This window comes from Bombina bombina, chromosome 3, assembly GCF_027579735.1.
Source record: "Bombina bombina isolate aBomBom1 chromosome 3, aBomBom1.pri, whole genome shotgun sequence".
In the NCBI taxonomy this organism is placed as follows: Eukaryota; Metazoa; Chordata; class Amphibia; order Anura; family Bombinatoridae; genus Bombina; species Bombina bombina.
Window position 1 is genome coordinate 69,331,655 of NC_069501.1, and position 19,529 is coordinate 69,351,183.

At 39.3% G+C, this 19,529-nt stretch overlaps 1 protein-coding gene across 2 annotated transcripts in view; it reads left to right on the top strand.

Moving 5' to 3' along the window:
- The window catches only part of CD247 (CD247 molecule), a 341,193-nt gene extending 323,100 nt beyond the window's left edge, over positions 1-18,093 (top strand). For both annotated transcript variants that reach the window (XM_053705859.1, XM_053705860.1), the window contains exon 8: positions 17,475-18,093. In XM_053705859.1, the coding sequence (XP_053561834.1) occupies positions 17,475-17,543 (69 nt within the window). In that variant the 3' untranslated portion in view covers positions 17,544-18,093. The remainder of the gene's footprint in view (positions 1-17,474) is intronic.
- Positions 18,094-19,529: the final 1,436 nt, after the last annotated feature.

Below are 19,529 nucleotides of genomic sequence, written 5' to 3' on the forward strand. Positions count from 1 at the left end.
AATCCCTGCATCATTGACGCAGCATACAAACCTGAAGAGGCCTTATGTGAAACCAAGCAAAAGCAATTGCATCTGAGGCTGCAATCATGAGACCCAACACCTCCATACACTAAGCCACTGTAAGGAAAGAGAGAGACTGAAGGTTCAAACAAGTTGACACTAATTCTTCTGAGATTTGTAAGAGAAAGACTCATGGACACTGAATCTATCTGGAAACCAAGGAAAGTAAGAACTCTTTGGCAAATTGATCCACCAGCCATAAATTTGAACAAACAACAACAGTTGTTTGGTATGAGATTCTGCTAAATGAAAAGATGGAGCTTGAACCAAGATATCGTCCAGGTAAGAAAATATTGCAATCCCCTGAGTTCTGATTACAGATTAAAGGCACCCAGTACCTTAGTGAAAACCATTGGAGCTGTAGCTAGACCAAATTGAAGAGCAACAAACTGATAATGTCAATCCAGAAAAGCAAACCTCAGAAACTGATGATGCTCTGGGTGAATAGGAACATGAAGGTAAGCATCCCTTAAATCTATTGAGGACATAAATTGACCTTGCTGCACAAAAGGCAGAATTGTCCTGATTGTCTCCATTCTGAATGATTGGGTCATAAAGAAGGAACTACAATCCTTATTAATGTTGTTAGATGAAACAACCTTAGGCAAGAAATTAAAGGCTGTCCTTAAAACAGCCTTATCCTGGTGAAAAAAATCAGATAAGGAGACTCACAAGAGAGAGCAGCAACCCCGAAACTCTTCTGGCAGAAGAAATAGCCAAAAGAAACAATACTTTCAAAGAAAGTATTAAATGTCCAACTTATGTATAGGTTCAAAAGGAGGATTTTGCAAAACTCTTAACACAAGATTAAGATTCCAAGGAGGAGAAATAGGCTTAATAACAGGCTTTATACAAACCAAAGCCGCAACAAAACAATGAATATCAGGAAGTTTAGCAATCTTTCTATGAAACAATACAGAAAGGGCAGAAATCTGTCCCTTCAAATAACTGGCAGACAAAACTTTATCCAAACCACTGCAAAAAGTAAAGAAACCTAGGAATTAGAAAAGAAGGCTAAGAAAAGCCCTGAACCACATCAGGAAATATGTCTTCCAAAACTTGTGATAGATTTTCCTAGACACAGGTTTACGAGCCTGAATAAGTCTGTCAATAACAGAATCTGAGAAACCTCTATGTTTCAGAACTAAGCGTTCAATTTCCATGCCATCAAGTTGAGAGATTTTAGTCCCTGATTGAAAATGGGACCTTGAGACAAAAGGTCTGGACGAAGAGGAAGAGGCCAAGGAGGGTAAATGAACATCTATACTAGATCTGCAAACCAAATCCTGCATGGCTACACTGGGGCAATTAGGAATATAAATGATTACTCCTGCTTTATCTTGGAAACTACTCTGGGAAGAAGAACCAGAAAAGGAAAATGATAGGCAGGCTGAAAAGACCAAGGAAGTACTTGAGCATCCTCTGCTCCTGCATATGCATCCCTGGACCTTGCAAAGTACCTGAGAAGTTTGTTGTTCAACTGAGAGGCCATCAGATCTACCTCTGGTAGACTGCAAAGGTCCTCTATCAGACTGAATATATCCTGATGAAGAGACTATTCCCCTGGATGAAGAGACTGTCGACTGAGGAAGTCTACTTCCCAATTGACCACTACTGGAATATGAACAGCAGAAATCAAACAATAATTGGTTTCTGCCCAGGAAAGAATTTGAGACACTTCCTTCATGGCCAGGAAACTACGTGTGTCCCCCTGATGATTGACATAAGCCATAGGTAAGATTCCCTCCTCGATAGAGGCCAAGCTTGAAGGGCCCTGAAAATAGCACAGAGTTCTAAAACATTGATAGGAAGCCTCGCCCCCCGAGGACTCCAGACAGCTTGTGCTGTCAGAGATCCCCAAACTGCTCCCCAACATGAAAGACTTGTATCTGTGGTGATCACAGAACAGGTAGGAGGAGCAAAAGAATCCCCCTGAATAATTAACTAATGATTCAACCACCAAGCCAGAGACTGACTTGTACTGAAATCTAGAAATATTCTTTGAGATATCAGAATAATCCCTGCATCATTGACGCAGCATACAAACCTGAAGAGGCCTTATGTGAAACCAAGCAAAAGCAATTGCATCTGAGGCTGCAATCATGAGACCCAACACCTCCATACACTAAGCCACTGTAAGGAAAGAGAGAGACTGAAGGTTCAAACAAGTTGACACTAATTCTTCTGAGATTTGTAAGAGAAAGACTCATGGACACTGAATCTATCTGGAAACCAAGGAAAGTAAGAACTCTTTGGCAAATTGATCCACCAGCCATAAATTTGAACAAACAACAACAGTTGTTTGGTATGAGATTCTGCTAAATGAAAAGATGGAGCTTGAACCAAGATATCGTCCAGGTAAGAAAATATTGCAATCCCCTGAGTTCTGATTACAGATTAAAGGCACCCAGTACCTTAGTGAAAACCATTGGAGCTGTAGCTAGACCAAATTGAAGAGCAACAAACTGATAATGTCAATCCAGAAAAGCAAACCTCAGAAACTGATGATGCTCTGGGTGAATAGGAACATGAAGGTAAGCATCCCTTAAATCTATTGAGGACATAAATTGACCTTGCTGCACAAAAGGCAGAATTGTCCTGATTGTCTCCATTCTGAATGATGGAATCCTTACAAACCTGTTTAGAGTCTTTAGATCTAGAACTGGTCTGAAAGTACCTTCCTTCTTTGGAACAATGAAGAGATTTAAATAAAATCCCATCCCCTGTTCCGGTAAAGGAACTGGAAAAATCACTCCCATTTCCTCTAGATCTGAGACAGATTGCAGAAAAGCCTGGGCTTTTATAAGATTCTTCAGAACATTGGACAGAAAAAACCTTCCCCAGAAAAGTCTTGATCTGAATCCTTTCCTTTAACCCGGAATACAATATTCTGAACCCAAAGATCTGGGACAGACTGAAACCAAGCTTCCTGAAAAAGCTTTAATCTGCTCCCTACCAGAATCTCTGGAACGGGGGCCGCACCTTCTCGCAGACTTGGAGACTGGGGAAGACTTCTTACCCTGTTTAGATTTGTTCCAATTGACATTAGGTCTCCAGACCGCACTAGAATTTCCCTGTCTTTGAGAACATTCAGATTTTTTAACCTTGTTCTGATGAAGGAGAAAAGAGTTTCTTAGGAGCCCTTACATTTTCCTCTGGACTTCTTGTCCTGAGGAAGAAAAGCTCCCTTACCACCAATAACAGTGGAAAGGATGAAATCAAAATCAGATCCAAAAAGCTTATTTCCTTGAAAAGAAAGAGATAATAGCCTAGTTTATGATATCATGTCAGCATTCCAAGATTTAAGCCACTAGGCCCTCCTAAAAGAATAGACAGACATATGCTCTTAAAATTGATTTTCATAATATCAAATACATCGCCACCGATAAAAGAATTTGCATGTTTAAGCAAATTCAACAAATTATAAGTAGCAGTATCAGAAGAAAATTGCTGAGCAAGAATATCCAACCAATAAGAGGTAGCTGCAGAAACATCAGCAACACCAATAGCAGTTCTTAGAACATAACCCGAATGTAAAAAGGACCTTCTCAGGAAAGATTCTAATTTCCTATTAAGAGGGTCTTTAAAAGATGTACTGTCTTTCAAAGGAAAAGTAGTACCTTTGGCCAAAGTAGAAATAGCCCCATCCATTTTGGAATGGTTTACCATAACTACAAGTTAGCAAATGGTAAAGGGTATAACTTTTTAAACCTTGCTGAGGGAATAGATTTAGACCATTCTTTTGAAATAAAATCGGAAACTGCATCAGGGATAGGAAAAATCTCAGGGAGATCTCTGACAGCTTGTGCTGTCAGAGATCCCCAAACTGCTCCCCAACATGAAAGACTTGTATCTGTGGTGATCACAGAACAGGTAGGAGGAGCAAAAGAATCCCCCTGAATAATTAACTAATGATTCAACCACCAAGCCAGAGACTGACTTGTACTGAAATCTAGAAATATTCTTTGAGATATCAGAATAATCCCTGCATCATTGACGCAGCATACAAACCTGAAGAGGCCTTATGTGAAACCAAGCAAAAGCAATTGCATCTGAGGCTGCAATCATGAGACCCAACACCTCCATACACTAAGCCACTGTAAGGAAAGAGAGAGACTGAAGGTTCAAACAAGTTGACACTAATTCTTCTGAGATTTGTAAGAGAAAGACTCATGGACACTGAATCTATCTGGAAACCAAGGAAAGTAAGAACTCTTTGGCAAATTGATCCACCAGCCATAAATTTGAACAAACAACAACAGTTGTTTGGTATGAGATTCTGCTAAATGAAAAGATGGAGCTTGAACCAAGATATCGTCCAGGTAAGAAAATATTGCAATCCCCTGAGTTCTGATTACAGATTAAAGGCACCCAGTACCTTAGTGAAAACCATTGGAGCTGTAGCTAGACCAAATTGAAGAGCAACAAACTGATAATGTCAATCCAGAAAAGCAAACCTCAGAAACTGATGATGCTCTGGGTGAATAGGAACATGAAGGTAAGCATCCCTTAAATCTATTGAGGACATAAATTGACCTTGCTGCACAAAAGGCAGAATTGTCCTGATTGTCTCCATTCTGAATGATGGAATCCTTACAAACCTGTTTAGAGTCTTTAGATCTAGAACTGGTCTGAAAGTACCTTCCTTCTTTGGAACAATGAAGAGATTTAAATAAAATCCCATCCCCTGTTCCGGTAAAGGAACTGGAAAAATCACTCCCATTTCCTCTAGATCTGAGACAGATTGCAGAAAAGCCTGGGCTTTTATAAGATTCTTCAGAACATTGGACAGAAAAAACCTTCCCCAGAAAAGTCTTGATCTGAATCCTTTCCTTTAACCCGGAATACAATATTCTGAACCCAAAGATCTGGGACAGACTGAAACCAAGCTTCCTGAAAAAGCTTTAATCTGCTCCCTACCAGAATCTCTGGAACGGGGGCCGCACCTTCTCGCAGACTTGGAGACTGGGGAAGACTTCTTACCCTGTTTAGATTTGTTCCAATTGACATTAGGTCTCCAGACCGCACTAGAATTTCCCTGTCTTTGAGAACATTCAGATTTTTTAACCTTGTTCTGATGAAGGAGAAAAGAGTTTCTTAGGAGCCCTTACATTTTCCTCTGGACTTCTTGTCCTGAGGAAGAAAAGCTCCCTTACCACCAATAACAGTGGAAAGGATGAAATCAAAATCAGATCCAAAAAGCTTATTTCCTTGAAAAGAAAGAGATAATAGCCTAGTTTATGATATCATGTCAGCATTCCAAGATTTAAGCCACTAGGCCCTCCTAAAAGAATAGACAGACATATGCTCTTAAAATTGATTTTCATAATATCAAATACATCGCCACCGATAAAAGAATTTGCATGTTTAAGCAAATTCAACAAATTATAAGTAGCAGTATCAGAAGAAAATTGCTGAGCAAGAATATCCAACCAATAAGAGGTAGCTGCAGAAACATCAGCAACACCAATAGCAGTTCTTAGAACATAACCCGAATGTAAAAAGGACCTTCTCAGGAAAGATTCTAATTTCCTATTAAGAGGGTCTTTAAAAGATGTACTGTCTTTCAAAGGAAAAGTAGTACCTTTGGCCAAAGTAGAAATAGCCCCATCCATTTTGGAATGGTTTACCATAACTACAAGTTAGCAAATGGTAAAGGGTATAACTTTTTAAACCTTGCTGAGGGAATAGATTTAGACCATTCTTTTGAAATAAAATCGGAAACTGCATCAGGGATAGGAAAAATCTCAGGGAGATGAAACACAAATTTATAAACTGAATTTTAAAGACTACAAGATTTAGAATCAGCAGGCTTAGGGTTTTCAACCTCTAAGGTATTCAAAAACCTTCTTTAAAAGAGAGTGGATACACTCAATTTTAAATAAAAAGGATGTATTGTCAGATTCAATATCAGGCAAAGATTCATCAGCGTCTGAGGAAAATTCACCATCAGAAGATACAACAGTATCCCCAGTATGTGGACATTCATTGCTAGTGGAAGGTAAAACTTGAACTGACCTTTTATGTTTTTTAGGTGGAGGCAAGGCAGATAAGGCCTCAGTAATAGCTGTAGAAATACATTTCTTCATAGCTGGAGGAACTCCATCATCATCACCCTGCAAAGAACACACAGTAGGTGCATTATAACCCTGAGAAATATTAGAAGTATTAGACACTTTAGATCTATCAGAATGAGATAATGAATCTAAACATGAGCCACAGAAATAAGCTGAAGAAGGCACTTGAGTTGATTTACAATAAACACACTTATTACTGGTAGAAAGGTGTACAGGAGACTCAGTTTCTAGGGACAATTTAGAGACACATTTTTGCTGCTCCATAATAGCAAAACAATAATGCTAAAAAGTTCCTTTAAAATAAGCTTTTTGAGGAAAGGAAAAACTAAATCCCCTAAGCGCAAAGCATGTTGAAGACAAAAGCACGCCAAAAATTACTGGAGTTTAAAAACACTAAAAAACATGACAAAAGACATGCCAACGTGTGCAAGCTCGATCACAAAAACCTAAAGAAAAAAATAAACTAAGACCAAGCGCGCACCCCGACTTGCAAATCTCACCACATGAACATAAACAAAAAAAATTCACGAAAAGAGACACATCAATGTGTGCAAGCCCGACCACAAAAGGCAAAGACATGACCGAATAGCAGTAAGTTGGGAGCGGTTTTATAGAGCTCTTGGGGTTTGGGAATCTTTGCCTCCTAGTGGTCAGGAAGAGTAATTTTCAGGCGTAATGGATTGTGGGCTCTCACCACTTGTATAAAAGAAATACATTTCCTCATCACATTACATGATTTTTATTTCACAAGCTGTACTAGGAAGATCATGTGACTACAGTAAAATATGTTATTCTACATTATAGTTCTTTCTGATGCAAATGGTCAATTGCTTCTGCTTTGCTTAGTGAATATATTTCTTGAACTCACATGCCAAGAACAGAGGGGATTCATTTGTGAGAATGACAGCAAACATTTGAACCAGATATTAACCACAGTTCTACAGGAGGGCAAGACAAACCCAGTATTTTCCTTTGCTTTGCCCTCCATTGTGAACCACAAGAGCCTAACTCCACTGTGCTTTCTAGTAGTCACCTGGCAGCAATGTTATTCTATGTGTAGGTTTCAGGCTCATCTGGCTCTGTCTGCTGAGCTGCCTTACACCTCTGTGCAGAGGATCCTGAGTACATCATTCTTGCTGTGCAGTGAAAATCTTTCTGAACTTGTAGATGGGAAAAATATTCACAGCTGGCACCAACTGCCTGAGGTCATCATGTAGCAACACAGTGACAAGCCTCATAATCTGTGATTGTTTATGATCACTTCACCCAGAGACAGGCAGCCATAAAGTGGTACTGCCCTAATCAGAGTGACACTCTTGTGTCATGTGACATACAAATGTGCATGCATTCAATACAAGGAAGTGGTAGTGACAAGGAACACTAGAATAAGGAATAATAATAATGCGGTCTGTGGAGTCACACAATGAGTTTATGATCACAGTCACACATATATATATATATATAAAAACAAGAAAAAATAGACCCTTATTTCTCCAGCACCCAACTATGTCAGGAAAATATTATTTTTAGACAAAGAATGATTTTTAAGTCAATAATTCACATATTATGTAGACATGCGTGATTATGAAATTTTATATATCATTTGCAGCATTACAACAAATCATAAGCATGACCCCCAAATGTAAAGCACAAAGTCCACAACCCGGGTTGTTAGTGGAAGTTAGTAAGTTAGTCCGTTAATTAACCGGTATTGGATAAATTCAAATGCCTTCATATGGCATATTTGTAATCCCAAAATTTGGAAATCAACGTTAATGCAGGAGTCGCACCAAATCAGCAACATTAACACAGCAGGTGTAACTTGTATCTTCGCACTCTCAGATGCAAGTTTGTAACTGTATCACTTCCAGCAAAAATGGCAACTTTTCATACCACATTTAAACTCGCTGTGACAGCTCTATGTTGCGTGTAGAGACAAAATACACAAGTACCTGCTTCCTCTCTGTTTTGATAGTAACATGTCATGGTGCCATATCTACCTGCTCGTTGCTTCCAACTGTTTCGATGCAGACCGGGCTTGGATTAATCACCTTTGCTTTATCCTCCGCAATTTTTCGTCTCTTTCAGTGCATCCGCACGCCTTAACTTTCAGCGGAAGTGTGACTTTCTTGGGAAATCAGCTGTTGGACGGTGCTCAGCTGTTGCACCGCTCCAACCAAACAGACAAGCAGCTACGCGCGTTTCACCCGGGTTCCATTCGGGCTTCTTCCGGCTGTGCATGATTGGAGATTGCTCTCCATGATATTTAAACAATATGCTCCGCCTTCAAAACACTTTTTAACCACATATTTAAGCCATTCAGGTGAAATGTTAAACAAATATAACTATCTATATTGTTATGCTGTTTTCAAACATACAATATAATGAAATCACACATCTTCTATTTTAAATACTCAAATGTTATTAGTTCATACACTACAGGGTCAACAACATTAATATATATACACATACCCACACACTTACTAGACCAGTCAAACGTTTGTGGATGTCCCTTCTAATTATTGAGCTCAGGTGATTCAGCCAGGTGTATAGTATCCAGTACATTGCCATAAAGTCTGCATAGATGAACAAGTACAATGGGTCGTACTGAAGAGTTGAGTGACCTTAAACATGACAATATCATAGGATGTTACCTTTGCCACAAGTTAGTGAAATTTCTTCCCTACTAGATTTGCCCCGTCAACTGTAAGTACTATTATTGTCAGGTGGAAGTGTCTAGGAACAATAACAGCCAAGCCATGAAGTGGTAGATAACGCAAACTCACAGAGTGGGGCTGCCGAGTGCTGACGTGAGTAACATGTAAATAAAATCACCGACACTAGAACAAGAACCGTACATCAGGAGATTCATGAAATGGATTTCCATGGCAGAAGACAATGCCAAGCGTTGGCTGGAGTGGTGTAAATCATGCTACTACTGGATGCTGGAGTAGTGGAAACGTTATCTGGATTGATTAATTATGCTTCACTATCTTGCAGTCTTATAGAAGAGTGTTTCTCAACCTTTTGGTAACAAGTAGCACTGTAGGCATATAGTTGTTTCCTATGTACCCCAACTATAGCACAAATATAATTGATCTTTTACTTGAGCAAAAATGGAAATCATGTGTATTACTTTATTTCACAAGCTTGTATCAAATATATTAATAAGGTAAATTTAAGGGAATAAGATATTTGTTTTATGTTTTCCAGGAAATTAATATTTGGCAATATTAGAACAAAGAATAATAAGCACATAAAATACAGATACTTTATATAGTCCATTGACATTATTAATTATATGCAATTAATGTGCTTCTACCATCGAAAAAAGAGGGGGGGGGGGGGGAATCTACACTGCATTATGAGGAAAGTAGTATTTATGGAACCCATCTTTCTATTTTCAATAACCATTTCATACACAGTTTATCTGTCTCATTGCATTGTGACACACTTCAGTATGATGCACTTTACCTATTTCACAGGGGCACAATTATCTGGCACTTGTCTCTGACACTTGGTCACAGTAATACACTTTCTATGTTCATACCAGTGAAGCTCAACTCCATGCCTCATATGTCACTAATAAGCCAGAATCTAAGGTTTTACTAATTTGAGGTGAATAAGTGATTGAGCAGTGGTCCAAACTAGGCAGGGAATTACTCACACTCTGCTCTGTTAGTAGTGCTTGAGGGTAGAAGTGAGAAACACAACCTCCTTTGATATGTCAACAATAGATACATGAGGAAAAATTAGTCCCTTGAGTACCCCTTGCTAATACCCAAGTACCCCCAGGGGTACACGTACCACAGGTTGAGAAACAAGGTTATAGAAGAATATGGGTGTGGGGAACATCAGAACAGCTCTACCTACCAGAATACATAGTGTCGTGTAAAGTTTGGTGGGGGAGTGTTAATGGTCTAGAGCTAAGCCTCTTAGTTGCAGTGAAGTGTCATGTATCTGCAGGATACAAACACATTTTAGACAATTGGGTGCTTACAACTTAGTGGTAACAGTTTGGAGAAGGTTCTTTCTTGCTCCAGTATGACTGTGCTTCTGTGCACCAAGGAAGGTTCATGAAGAGTCTGGTGTGGGAGAAGGAATGGCCTTAAAAAGCACTGACTTAAATCAAAATTAACACAACCTCTGGGATGAATTGTGACTGCGAGCCAAACCTTTCCCAACATCAGTACATGCCTCACAAATGCTCTTTGGCTGAATGGTCACAAATTCCCACAGACACACTCCAAAATGTTGTGGAAAGTTGAGGCTGTTAAAGCCACAAAATGAGGGGCGGCAATGTCCATAGTTTTGGAATAGAATGTACAACAATCTTATATATGTGTGATGGTTAGATGCCCACATACTTTTGGCCATATAGTTAGTGTGCATAATTACAATATATATATATATATATATATATATATATATATATATATATATATATATATATATATATATATATATATATATATATATATATATATATTTTATTATTTTTATTTTTTTTAAATAGCAGAAATAGCACTAACCCAGACCAACCCAGGTATGTGATCACAGGGATAGGGCTATCAGCTGATCAGCGTGTATCTCATGCTATTGCTGAATAACTGCATGTGAGGCTAATGAGCAACAGTGCAGAAACAGTCATGCATGATTAAGTCTGTTACAATCACTGTCACAGCAGTTGTATACTTTAATCTAGCCTAGATACTGGTATGCTTCAATGCATGCTGGTATTAGGCTCAGGGGTCTATCACTGGATGCTTCAAAGGTAAGGCAGTCCAGTTATGCCTAATAAAGTGCCCCTATAATGATGTGATTACAACCGCAGAAACCACCTGTAATAAATGACCAGTCATTGCTTGTAAACAACGTCTTGTCTTGCTCTCTTCTCTGCTGGTCAGCGCTCTAATCCCTATGTAGGTGTAGCAGTTTTAGATTTAGTGGACACTATTAAACTTACTGTACAAGCAAAGTAAATTTTATATAGCTATAAGTTACTAGACATATGCAGTATTCCTAAACCAGGACAAAACCTGTACTCACAGTGAGAGGGCCTTAAAAAAACTATCCCTAGGCAAAATCTAGTCAGCCATGTGGAAAAACTGGGCCCCAGAATAAAGTTTTATCACCAATATGAAATAAACGTTTATACACCTCAAGCAAACGTTATATCTATTCAGTAATGTGAGTAAATAATAAAAATATAAAAATATTACCCTTTACAGCAAGCATAATACCAGTCGTTATTAAATCACTGTAATCAGGCTTACCTTAAATAAATCCGGTATTGTCAGCATTTTCTAGCATATCATTTCTATAGAAAAATTTAAAACTGCACATACCTCAGAGCAGGAGACCCTGCATGCTATTCCCCCAGCTGAAGTTACCCATCTCTTCAGTTATGTGTAAGAACAGCAATGGATCTTAGTTACAACCTGCTTAGATCATCAAAGACCACAGGCAGACTCTTCTTCAACTTTCTGCCTGAGGCTAAAATAGTACAACTCCGGTACCATTTGAAAATAACAAACTTTTGATTGAAGATAAACTACATTAATGCACCACATCTCTCTAGCTGCTTCCCTTGTCGAGAGCTGCAAGAGAATGACTGGGAGGTGGCAGTTAGGGGAGGAGCTATATAGACAGCTCTGCTGTGGGTGATCCTCTTGCAGCTTCCTGTTGGGAAGGAGAATATCCCACAAGTAATGGATGAATCCGTGGACTGGATACACCTTACAAGAGAAATAATCTATTTTGAGGTATTTTTCTTTACTACACTAATTTTGAAACTCTGGTAAATTTTATAAATGTCCACCAGATGCCCCTAAACTAAAGTCTGCGGCTGTGGGGTGTTAGGTGGCGGCTGTGGGATGTCAGAAAAAAAGGCACTGAAAAGTGCCTTTACATTGCTGTCTATGGGAACTGTGTGTTCACAGTAAATATTTATGTATATGCTTACATACAGTGGGGCAAAAAAGTATTTAGTCAGCCACCAATTGTGCAAGTTCTCCCACTTAAGAAGATGAGAGAGGCCTGTAATTTTCATCTTAGGTATACCTCAACTATGAGAGACAAAATATGGAAACAAATCCAGACAATCACATTGTCTGATTTGGAAAGAATTTATTTGCAAATTGTGGTGGAAAATAAGTATTTGGTCAATATCAAAAGTTCATCTCAATACTTTGTTATATATCCTTTGTTGGCAATGACAGAGGTCAAAAGTTTTCTGTAAGTCTTCACAAGGTTGTCACACACTGTTGCTGGTATGTTGACCCATTCCTGCATGCAGATCTCCTCTAGAGCAGTGATGTTTTGGGGTTGTCGCTGGGCAACACGGACTTTCAACTACCTCCAAAGGTTTTCTATGGGGTTGAGATCTGGAGACTGGCTAGGCCACTCCAGGACCTTGAAATGCTTCTTACGAAGCCACTCCTTCATTGCCCGGGCGGTGTGTTTGGGATCATTGTCATGCTGAAAGACCCAGCCACGTTTCATCTTCAATGCCCTTGCTGATGGAAGGAGGTTTGCACTCAAAATCTCACGATACATGGCCCCATTCATTGTTTCATGTACATGGATCAGTCGTCCTGTTCACTTTGCAGAGAAACATCCCCAAAGCATGATGTTGCCACCCTCATGCTTCACAGTAGGTATGGTGTCCTTTGGTTGCAACTCAGCATTCTCTCTTCTCCAAACACGAGTTGTGTTTCTACCAAACAGTTCTACTTTGGTTTCATCTGGCCATATGGCATTCTCCCAATCCGCTTCTGGATCATCCAAATGCTCTCTAGCATACTTCAGATGGGCCCGGAAATGTACTGGCTTAAGCAGGGGGGGACAAGTCTGGCACTGCAGGATCTGAGTCCCTTGTGGCGTAGTGTGTTACTGATGGTAGCCTTTGTTACGTTGGTCCCAGCTCTCTGCAGGTCATTCACTAGGTCCCCCCGTGTGGTTCTGGGATGTTTGCTCACCGTTCTTGTGATCATTTTGACCCCACGGGGTGAGATCTTGCGTGGAGCCCCAGATCGAGGGAGATTATCAGTGGTCTTGTATGTCTTCCATTTTCTAATTATTGCTCCCACAGTTGATTTCTTCACACCAAGCTGCTTGCCTATTGCAGATTCAGTCTTGCCAGCCTGGTGCAGGTCTACAATTTTGTTTCTGGTGTCCGACAGCTTTTTGGTCTTCACCATAGTGGAGTTTGGAGTGTGACTGTTTGAAGTTGGGGACTGGTGTCTTTTATACTGATAACAAGTTCAAACAGAAGCCATTAATACAGGTAATGAGTGGAGGACAGAGGAGCCTCTTAAAGAAGAAGATACAGGTCTGTGAGAGCCAGAAATCTTGCTTGTTTGTAGGTGACCAAATACTTATTTTCCACCATAATATGCAAATAAATTATTTCCAAATCAGACAATGTGATTGTCTGGATTTGTTTCCACATTTTGTCTCTCATAGTTGAGGTATACCTATGATGAAAATTACAGGCCTCTCTCATCTTCTTAAGTGGGAGAACTTGTACAATTGGTGGCTGACTAAATACTTTTTTGCCCCACTGTATACATACACACATAAACACAAATATATATGTATATAGTCATATACATATATATTTGTACTTTGCTGCCATCGTTGCGCTACTTACCCCCTTCAATGCGTTTAGGTTCTCATGCTGTGTTTGACGGCATCAGGACGAGGCTCCCATTGGTGCCTATGGAAGCACTGCTTTGCTGTCAATTTGTAATAGCAGTGCACATTAGTTTACGCTGGTATTACTCAGTGGAGCGCAAATATAATTTATTCACAAAAATACCCTTGGATTAAATAAAACAAAAAAAAAAAAAGTTGACCACAATGTCCCTTTAAAAACTGTTAAGTTTCTGAAGAGAATTGGGATTCATGGTCCCTTTCTCACAGCAATTCAAAATATATACTCCAAACCGACTGCATAAGTCAGGGCGATTGGACATCAATCCAATAGAATACAGATTTTGAACGGCACCAGACAGAGGTGCCCCCTTTCGCCACTGCTGTTCACTATATGCATCAAACTGCTAGCAGCCTCTATTAGAAACAATCCAGACATTACAGGGCTACAAATTAGGAAGTTCACACATAAGATCACTCTCTTTGACAACAACGTATCGTTAACACTGACTAAACCGCACTATTCAAGACTTTTCCTCGGTTTCAGGATATAAAATAAACTTAGAGAAGTGTAAGGCCCTTCCACTTATGCTCCCCAAACATACACTCAAACTCATAGAAGCTAACTTTGAAATAAGATGGGTTACATATAGCATAAAATATCTTGGGATAAACTTAACACCTCACTCTACACATCTATATAAACAAAGCTATATACCACTCTTTAGAAAAATTCGCTCAGTGGCAGACTTACAATTTTTCCTGGTATGGGAGATTAACGTCCATTAAGATGAACATACTACCAAGGTTGTTATACCTGTTCCGAGTACTACCAATCAAAGTCAACAAACAGGATCTCGATTCACTTCAGTCAGCTTTACATAGATTTCTTAGGGACAAGAAACAAGCTAGAATGCCTTTTCAGGTTTTGACGAGACACAGACAGTTGGGAGGGGTAGGGTTACCTAATTTACTTGACTACTACCAAGCATCCAGACTAGCCCAAATTTCCCTATGTGGAAGGAGAGACAGAAACATTTTGTGACCCATTCTAGAATCTGAAATGGGGGGGGGGGAACTAGCTCACCAATAGATATCATATGGAATACAGACGTTGGAATAACACAATTTTTCCTAACCACTAAAGTATCAATTCAAGAATGGCGGGCTGCTCTTAGGAGTCATGCCATTTTTCCTGCAAACTCCTTGAGAAAACTCCTAATATATTTGCTCCATATAGACCATAGACCCCTAATTTATAAATGGGAAAACAAAGGCCTCTATAGAGTGGCGGATTTTGTGAGTATTAGAAACTTTGCCACTGCAGTGGTTTCTCTACCTACAAATAGCATCCATCATCCGTGCATACATAACTAAAATCCCAACACAACCAACCACACACCTAGAAAGATTGTGCAGTGCTCCCAATAGACCTAAACATGCAATATCACAGATATATATATATATATCAATATATAAACGAAAACATATACCTCACCATATCACAAGCCCTCTTGCATGAGAAAATATCAACACTTAACAATCACATTAATGCGTTTATAAGAATATTATGCACCATTACTAGAACCAGCATAGCGAGGTACTGGAAAACAGGGACACCTACATGGAATGAAGTAGTATCCAAATTCAAGCACGTGTACTCTATGTATGAAAGAGCTGCACATATACAAAACACAACTGAGTCCTTCCACAAGATTTGGTTCTACTGGTTTATGGGAGGTGAGGGACAACTCACATTTAGCTATTAGATCACAAGATAACCCCAACTGATGTGGAGGGAGGATGGTACTTAAGGCTAGATTTATCAAAGGTGAGGCATACAGGGGCGCATATACGCGCCACTGTACGCCTCAGTTCATCTGTGGTGGGGGGAAATTACCCGCAGGTATTGACCATTGCACACGAGCGCAATTTTGCGCTCATGTGCAATCCCTGCCCGCGCACAGCCAATCGCGCACGGGCAGGAGCTGTCAATCTCCTCGGTCGCACTCGACCACGGAGATTACATTTCACCACAATAGAGGTGGCGAAGAGGTTAGGGAAGCGGCGGTCTGGTGACCGCTGCTTGTTAAATTACGGCGAGCAAGTTCTTATGAGAACTTGCAGCCATAGGGCTTTAATAAATCGAGCCCTTACTAATATGATATACTTATTATAAGTTCCTCGGGTTGGGTACTCTTTCACAACTTTACCAGTAATGGAGGAAACGACTCTATCTAAAGACATAATCGGAGACATAGTGACAGACAATGTTTATTATGGTTTTCAAAAATATAACCAAATCAAAAAGTTTTAAATTGTTTTTAATAGTTTATTGTTTATTGTAGTTGAGTTTGTTTAGGTTTTTACATTCTTATTTTTTATGGTTACGAATGGTCAATGGATATGATAATGGGAAATATTTCCACATACATGCAAGAGGTATGCCTATCTCAGAATAATTATAGTGACTTGTGGGGTTTACAGCTGAGTTTAGAGCACACAGAATAATCATGCTTGTAACTGATGTTATTCATACATAGACCTTCTAGGTCATACCAGCTCCCCTGTTTCTATATATGCCTTCTTCATTGTATGTCAGGTAACCTTGATTTTGTTAGTAGAGATTGATTTAATTTGTATTGTGTTCTCAAAATGCTCAATAAAAAAGATTTTAATTAAAAACTGTTGTTATAACAAACCTTTAAAGGTGCTCATTCATTCTACGTGTATTGACTGGATACATTCATTTAAATCTAATGATAGTGCAGGGCTCAAGATTAGCCTGGAACGCCTTAAGGGTTAAGGATTCAGGAAGGAGGAGTGTGTGTGGAGCTGAGGGTTAGATTTGCAACAATGTTGCAGATCTAAGGGAGGGGTCTCTACTCACAGTTAAGAAAGGGATTCTGGGAGTTTGAGGCCCTCTTTCTGTTCAGGAACATCACTGATCTTCATCCACCCACCCAACCCTTGGAGCGGCAATAAACAGTAATTAGTTAATAGTGTTAGTTATCCCTTGGGCCGGACAGGGTTAGTCAACCTATAGTAGTCTTTGGGTAAGTCCAGGGCGTTAAAAATTTTCAGTATTCGCCTGGACGGGCTGGGGGTCCAATAAGGTTTGAGCATTGCTGCAACCTAAAGGCGAGCTGTAGCATCCCAGGCGGCAGATAGAAAGTGGGGAGGAGTGACGGGCATTGCAGGGGGCGTGACGTACCCAGGCGCATGCTTGGGGAAATCGCCTCCTGGGCTGCGGAGGGCCGAACAGCTCGAGTTTTTATCCTTCTATCTGGTACCGCGTTGTAGACGGGCTCCGCTTTGTTTCCATTTGCCTGGGGGGCTGCTTCTCGCTTCATATGGGTTTATATATAGTTAGACATTGCTGCTCAACAGTTTAAGAGTTTATAGTCATTTACCCGTACCTAGGTAAATGAGTTATAGTTAAGAGTTTGAAGAAGGGCTTGATGCTTTATAATAAAATCATACAAGGAGTGCCTCTTATTAATAACCTGCACGGTCTTACCTCCATTTGGTTGTTGTGTCTTTATTTATTTATTAAAGTTTAGTATGGAATACATGCCGCACCCGCACGACATTGGGCCTTTAATCCCTTAAGCCACTCTGCATGTTTTGAACATCAAGGTAGGGCGGCAGCTAATCATAACTTTTTTCATTCTTTTCCAGGGACTCAGCACTGCCACAAGAGACACTTACGATGCTCTTCAAATGCAGCCCGTTCCTCCTCCTCGCTAATAAAATGATCGCATTGGACACATGTAAAGTGACAACACCACAAAGGAACAAATGGAAACGAGCGAACAGTTTGCTGTAATACAAATTAATTTTTGAAACAATTGCTTTCTTCTTTCTATCATTTAAGAAAACGTTAATGCTTATAATCTAAACCGGAAAAACAAACATCACTTTAATAGGGTAAAGGACAAGGAAATATTAAATGCTGAGCTACAAGCCTGGAAGCAATTTGTTTATGGTCATTGTGGACCCTCAACAGAATTAGACAGTTTGCTTGTCAATGATGTATATAGCTAACAATTTTGTTTGTGTAAAGTTTTCATATTTGTTTGAAGTATCATTGCGTATATTTTTATTTTTTATTTAAAGGGACAGTAAACATTTACTTCATTGCACCTTCATGACTGCTGTGTGTGGCACATATTAATGACTATAAAAACTTACATTAAAGAGATCCTAAACCCATTTTTTTTTCTTTTATGATGAAGATAGAGCATGCAAGTTTAAGCAACTTTCTAATGTATTACTTTCATCATTCTCTTGGTATCTTTATTTGAAAAGCAGGAATGTAAACTTAGCAGCCGGCCTATTTTGGTTCAGAGCCTGGGTAACGCTTACGGATTGGTGGCTAAATGTAGCCACCAATCAGCAAACGCTAGCCGGGCTGCTGAACCAAAAAACATAATTTATGTAAGAACTTACCTGATAAATTCATTTCTTTCATATTAACAAGAGTCCATGAGCTAGTGACGTATGGGATATACATTCCTACCAGGAGGGGCAAAGTTTCCCAAACCTTAAAATGCCTATAAATACACCCCTCACCACACCCACAAATCAGTTTAACGAATAGCCAAGAAGTGGGGTGATAAGAAAAAAAGTGCGAAGCATATAAAATAAGGAATTGGAATAATTGTGCTTTATACAAAAAAATCATAACCACCACAAAAAAGGGTGGGCCTCATGGACTCTTGTTAATATGAAAGAAATGAATTTATCAGGTAAGTTCTTACATAAATTATGTTTTCTTTCATGTAATTAACAAGAGTCCATGAGCTAGTGACGTATGGGATAATGACTACCCAAGATGTGGATCTTTCCACACAAGAGTCACTAGAGAGGGAGGGATAAAATAAAGACAGCCAATTCCTGCTGAAAATAATCCACACCCAAAATAAAGTTTAATAAAAAACATAAGCAGAAGATTCAAACTGAAACCGCTGCCTGAAGAACTTTTCTACCAAAAACTGCTTCAGAAGAAGAAAATACATCAAAATGGTAGAATTTAGTAAAAGTATGCAAAGAGGACCAAGTTGCTGCTTTGCAGATCTGGTCAACTGAAGCTTCATTCCTAAACGCCCAGGAAGTAGAAACTGACCTAGTAGAATGAGCTGTAATTCTTTGAGGCGGAATTTTACCCGACTCAACATAGGCAAGATGAATTAAAGATTTCAACCAAGATGCCAAAGAAATGGCAGAAGCTTTCTGGCCTTTCCTAGAACCGGAAAAGATAACAAATAGACTAGAAGTCTTACGAAAAGATTTCGTAGCTTCAACATAATATTTCAAAGCTCTAACAACATCCAAAGAATGCAATGATTTCTCCTTAGAATTCTTAGGATTAGGACATAATGAAGGAACCACAATTTCTCTACTAATGTTGTTGGAATTCACAACTTTAGGTAAAAATTCAAAAGAAGTTCGCAACACCGCCTTATCCTGATGAAAAATCAGAAAAGGAGACTCACACGAAAGAGCAGATAATTCAGAAACTCTTCTAGCAGAAGAGATGGCCAAAAGGAACAAAACTTTCCAAGAAAGAAATTTAATGTCCAATGAATGCATAGGTTCAAACGGAGGAGCTTGAAGAGCTCCCAAAACCAAATTCAAACTCCATGGAGGAGAAATTGACTTAATGACAGGTTTTATACGAACCAAAGCTTGTACAAAACAATGAATATCAGGAAGAATAGCAATCTTTCTGTG